Below are 6,602 nucleotides of genomic sequence, written 5' to 3' on the forward strand. Positions count from 1 at the left end.
TGTGGTTGGGGGTTGTGTATGTATTTTATGGACACGAAAACCCCCCCACATACACAAATCAATGAATATTGCATTTTAATACATGTATAATTTTATAATTATAATATATTATATATATATATATTATAAAAATTTTATAATATAGTTAAAATTTTTATATTTTATATATATATATATAAATATTTTTAATTAAAATGTACAAATGTAAAAGTATAAAATATAATAATAAAAATTATATATATATATAATATATATATGCATAGTATAATATATATAATATATATATATTATATATATATATATAATATATTATATTATATGATATATTATATAAAATATATAAAATTATATTATATAATTATAATATATATCTTATGTATGTTGGATATATGTAAGAATACATATATATATATATATAAATATTCTATATTATATATAATAATAATATATATAATATATATATTAAATATAAAGCTTGGTGTGTTGTGTGTCTCGTGTATGTATATGGATAGGGATTATATTAGGTATTATTACATATACATATAGATATATATATAGATATATAATAATATTACATATATTATATATATATATATATATAATGTAGTGTGTGTACACAAACACACACACAACATGTATATGTGTAAAAATAATTTTATATATTATATTGTATATATAATACATACAAATATATATATATACATACAAAATATATATAATATATATATATATATATATATAATATATATATTTAAATTATATTTTGATATATATATATATAAATAATATATAATATATATTAATATATAATATATATATATATATATATATGTATATATTTATATATTGCACACAACACACACACACACACACACACACAACACACACACAACACACCACACACACACACACCACACCCCAACACACACACACATTTATGTATATGTATATATTAATGAGCATATATGTATATGTGCGTGTCTGTGTGCGTATGTACATGTATGTTTGTGTTTATGTCTGTGTGTGTACACAAAAAAATTTTTTCGTCACTCACTCCACATTAATCACATGGCGGATGGAAAGTATGGTGCAGTGTTGCAGTAATGAATGGTTGCAGTACAAGTTAGAAGAGACACATCTTTAAAAATTGTTATTGGAACATATAACGAAAATAAAATGTTTGCAAAGGTCCCTGTTTATACGGAGAAATTATATTCTGCTTGTCTTTCGCCAGATCGTTGAGGCAGATGTAAGCAGAAATAGGATGAAAAACATGGAGACATGCAGCACTGTAGGGAAAAACGTAGGACCATCTAGCGACTCAAAACCCGGGATTTCGACCCACAAGAACGACGCGTGCGAGAATGCAGACGGTGTGGGGAAGAAATCGACTGCGAAAACTGTGCGTGCTGATGTTGTTGACAAAGACTTTAAGATAAGTGTAGATAATAGCAATATATAGATCCTGCTGAGGATGTGGAAGGGCCTCAGAAAAATGGGACTAATCCTAATGGAGTGTTAAAAATATCCATAAACTCGCCATCTCAGAGAAGGCCTTTTGAATGTCAGATTTGCTCTAGCAGTTTCATAAAGAAACGGAATCTCAAGAGCCATTTAGCAGTTCATAATGTAAAGCTCTTTGAGTGTCCACAGTGCACTAAAAGGTTCTCCTTTCGTTATTTGTTAAACAGACATAGCAAAATCCATGCCAAGGATACCAACAAGTCCCAGAAATCGCAATGTACTCAGAGGCCAGAGGATCCTATCAAGAAGGTGAAGACAGTGAAATTCGCTGAAGATGTGAACATGCCGTCTTATCACTTATCCCAACTCCTGCTAGGACAAGTTGGTACTTTCGCCAAACAACTGAGGGTATATGTGGACAATGGCGACTATGCAGAGGCTGCTAAGGAAGGGAAAGAACCCCAGAACAAGGGCACCGATCTAAAGGTGGAGGTTAAAGCCATGGCTTCATCGTTTCAGACAAGGCCCTTTGAATGTCATATTTGTACTTACAGATTCAAAACAAGGCCACCATCTCATGTACCACATGTCTGTACATTCTAACGAAAAGCCCTTTGAGTGTCCACAATGCAATAACAGGTTCTCTAGGAAATCTACCTTAAACAGACATATGAAAATTCACGTCGATTCTGCTAAGAATGCCAAGAAGCCCCAGAAATCACGGTTTACTGAAGCAACGGTACGTGTGGATGGGGGCAGCGGTTAATATTTATCCTACATATATATGCATTCATATATAGCATATACATATAATCAATTATGTGTATGTATGTTATCCATAATTTATGTAATATATTTGTATGTATTTATGTATATATATATAAATATATATATATAATATAATATATAATATATATAATATGTATATAATATATATATATATATATATATTATAAATTATTTTTTATATATATAAAAATATAAGTGTATATGTATGTATGTATAGTAACATATGCATATATATATATATATATATATATATATTATATATATATATAAAGTACATGTACATATAATTAATATATATAATATAATATATTATACTATTATATAATATATATATATATATATATATATATATGACACACACACACACACACCAAACACACAACACACACACGCACACGCACACGCACAGCACACGCACACGCACACGCACACACACACACAACACACCACACACACACACACACACACACACACACACACACACACACACACACACATTTATATGATAATAATAATAATAATAATAATAATAATAATAATAATAATAATAACAATAATTTAGTTTGATTCCATTTGTTGCAATGGATATTCTTGGTATGACATTCTGTCTATTTCATTTGCTTATAAATGACCCCCTGTGTGCAAGGAATGCACAAAGCACGCAGCATATATATATATATATATTATATTATATGAAATATATATAGATATATATTATATATATATATATATTATATATATATATATATAATATATATATATATTTGCGTGGTATACATACATACATATATATATATATATTATATATTATATATATATATATATATATATATATATATATATATATATATAATAAATTATTTATGCGTGGTACACACACACAAAACACACACACACACACACACGCACACGCACACCCCACACGAAAACGCACACGCACACGCACACGCACACGCACACACACACACCACACACACACAACACACACACACACTATAAGATGTGGATAATTCTATTTCTGTTACGGGATGTGGATATTCTATTTCTGTTACAGGATGTGGATAATTCTATTTCTGTTACAGGATGTGGATAATTCTATTTCGGTTCCCAGTGGCCCACGTGGCTGTTTTCCACGTGGATCCAAATTTTCACATATAAGAACCACCCGCTCAGCGAGGGCGGAGGTCACATTTTATATCTGACCTCTTTTGACCGGGAGTTCGTGTCAAGCGACCAGCGCGCTAAGGTCAGCTCCGCCCTCTCCCCGGGCAGCTGACCGGGGCCTCCGAGCGGCGCTTTTGGGCCCCTTAGACAAGTCGTAGCGTCGTCGTAGCGTGTGTTCACCCCTTTACGTGTGTTTTGCGTCCCTGTCAGCCACTGTACTAGAGTACGCATAGCCCGTTATATAAGATTGGATAATTTATTTTCTGTACAGATGTGGATAATTCTATTTCGGTTACCAGTGGACCACGTGGCGTTTTCACCGTGGATCCAAATGTCACAAATAAGAACCACCCGCTCAGCGAGGGCGGAGGTCACAATTTATACTGACCTCGTTTGCCGGGAGTTCGTGCTAAGCTACCACCGCGCTAAGGTCAGCCCTCGCCTCCCTCCGGGCAGTGACCGTGACCTCCGCGCGGCCCGATTACCCGTATAACTAGACATGTCTTGTGGGTTCTTATACTGCGTGGTGTCAACTCTCAGAAATAAAGAGTCAAGCCGTTAAAAGTATAACTACCCTCTGTTCACCATTTTACTAAGGATGATAGACTTTTAACACACACCACACACACACACATATATATATTATATCTGTATATAGATGGATACATGTATATATATGTGTCTGTGTGTGTGTGTGTGTGTGGTGTGTGTGTGTGTGTGTGGTGTGTGTGTGTTTTGTTGTGTGTGTGTGTGTGTCTAACATAAGGCCGCGGGCGGCCGAGTGGTTAGAGCGTCGGACTCATGACTTCACGACGGCAATCTGGTTCGAGGGTTCGAGTCACCGGCCGGCGCGTTGTTCTCTTGGGCAAAGAACTTCACCTCGATTGCCTACCTAACCACTGGGTGGCCAAGCCCGCCCAAGTCAGTGCTGGTCCCAAACCGGAAAATAGAGAGGAAAAGATTACCTAAAGGTACCACCGGCACTCCCGTGGAAAAAGGGAAATGGGGACTCTACCACGTACTCACCCAAGGAGCATCAAAAATGAAAAAATATATATATAAAATATATATTATATAAAATATAGATATATATATATATAAAATATATTATATAATAATATATACATATATATATACATATATATACATATTTATGTGTGAGTGGTCTATACAATATGCATATATTAATATATATTATATATATGTATATATATGTATGTGTAAATCTTACACACACACACACACACACACGTATTATATATATAAAATATATATAATTATATATATATATATATATAATTTATATATATATATATATAATATATATATAAAAGTGTGTGTGTGTGTGTATACGTGTATGTGTGAGTGTGTGTGTGCTTGTGTTTGTGTGTGTGTATGTGTGTGCGCATATATATATATATATATATATATATATATAAAATATATTATAATTATACATACATAAATACATACACACATACACAAACACGCACATTTATGTATGTCTATATTCGTGTGTGTGTGTGTGTGTGCGTGTGCGTGTCTGTATGCGTATGTGTATGTGTGTTTGGGTTTATGTGTGTGCGTGTGCGTGCCTGTATACGTATGTGTATGTGTGTGCTGTTTGTATATATGGAAGTGGATGTACACACACACAAAAAAGAAAAAAAAAATCGTTCACTCACACATTAAACATATTGCATGCCCAAACTACCGCTGTGTTGCAGTAATTAATGGTTGCAGTTAACGAAACTATATCTTCGTAAAGGTCTGTTTATACCGTGAAATTTATTCTGCTTCTCTTTTTCCAGATTTGCTGAAGATTGTGAAAAAGGCCGACATATACTTTCCACAACTCCTACCACGACGTTTGGTTATTCCTAGAGGATCATTTAGTATGTATTTGGACGGGTAGCTACTATGCAGATACTGCTAAGGACGTGAAAAGAACCCCAGAACAAGGACACCGATTTAAAGAAGAGGTTAAACCTAGAGGAGGAAACCGACATATAACCCACGTCGATCCTGATCAGAATGCCAAGAAGCCCAGAAACCACGGTTTGCTGAGACAAAGTCAGCTGAAAAGTTCAGTCAAGCAGGGGATCCACTGAAGCAACGAAAGGACCCCTGAAATCCCTGCTGAAGATGTAAGGAGTCGTGTAATTCACGTGTGGATGAGGACAGCGATCCTGGTGGAGAGGGGAAGGAACCTACTGTTGTCATATATGCCGCACGTTTCGGTAGGAATTCCTCCCTCGTCAGACACAGAGATGCATGCGAACTGCGAATTGTGTGAAAAAAAAAAAATTAATACCAAATTTGTTCTGGCTATCCACCTCGTTTTTTTTTTTTTTTTTTTTTTTTTTTTTTTTTTTTTTTTTTAAAAAACAGAAGAAAAAAAAAGGATTTTTTATTATTTTATTATTTCTTTGCATTACATTCACCCTTTAATTTTTTTTAAATTTTGTACTAAAAGTTAAAATACCTTAAAAAAGAAATTTGTTTGTATAAGAAAAGTTTGAGCGGGGTTTAAAAAGAAATTGGGGGATTTTTGGGAAATAAAAAAAAAGGGAAATTTAAAAAAATTTATTTTTTGGACTAAAAACATTAATTTTTTATTATTATTTTAAATATTTTATATTATCATTATTATCTTTAATTATTAATATCATATTATGATTTTTTATCATTTTATATTATAATTTTTTTAATTATTATTATTTTTTTCCCTTAATTGTTTTTATTATTATATTATTTCTTTTTTATTACTATTAAAGGGGTTTTATTATTTTATCTTTGTTTTGGTTTTACATATTATTATTTTTATTATTTTTTATATTATTATTATTTTTAAAAATCATTATTTTTTTTTATTTTTATTTAAAATTTTTTTAAATTTAAAAATTATTTTATTTTATTATTATTATTATTATTATTATTGTTATTATTTTTCATTATTTTTACATTATCATTATCATCTTTTATTTTTGTTATTATTATTTTTTCATTATTATTTTTTTATTTTTATTATTCATTATTACCTTTATTATTATTTTTATCAATTATTGTTTTTTCTTTTATCTAATTATTTTATAAAAATTGTAATTATTTTATCATTTCCTTAGAGTAATATTTTTTTATTATTAATGTTATTATTATATCATTATCAATTTTGTTATAATAAT

The 6,602-nt window shown here is 31.1% G+C and overlaps 1 protein-coding gene across 1 annotated transcript in view; it reads left to right on the plus strand.

Moving 5' to 3' along the window:
* LOC119570616 (gastrula zinc finger protein XlCGF57.1-like) overlaps nt 1-5,528 on the plus strand; it is a gene marked incomplete at its 5' end in the record, with an annotated part of 7,779 nt that extends 2,251 nt beyond the window's left edge. The window contains 4 exons of the mRNA XM_037918287.1: nt 1,235-1,441; nt 1,549-1,936; nt 2,019-2,225; nt 5,302-5,528. Coding sequence (XP_037774215.1) covers nt 1,235-1,441; nt 1,549-1,936; nt 2,019-2,225; nt 5,302-5,528 — 1,029 coding nt within the window. The remainder of the gene's footprint in view (nt 1-1,234; nt 1,442-1,548; nt 1,937-2,018; nt 2,226-5,301) is intronic.
* Nucleotides 5,529-6,602: the final 1,074 nt, after the last annotated feature.

The sequence above is a fragment of the Penaeus monodon genome, unplaced genomic scaffold (assembly GCF_015228065.2).
Source record: "Penaeus monodon isolate SGIC_2016 unplaced genomic scaffold, NSTDA_Pmon_1 PmonScaffold_3347, whole genome shotgun sequence".
NCBI lineage: Eukaryota > Metazoa > Arthropoda > Malacostraca > Decapoda > Penaeidae > Penaeus > Penaeus monodon.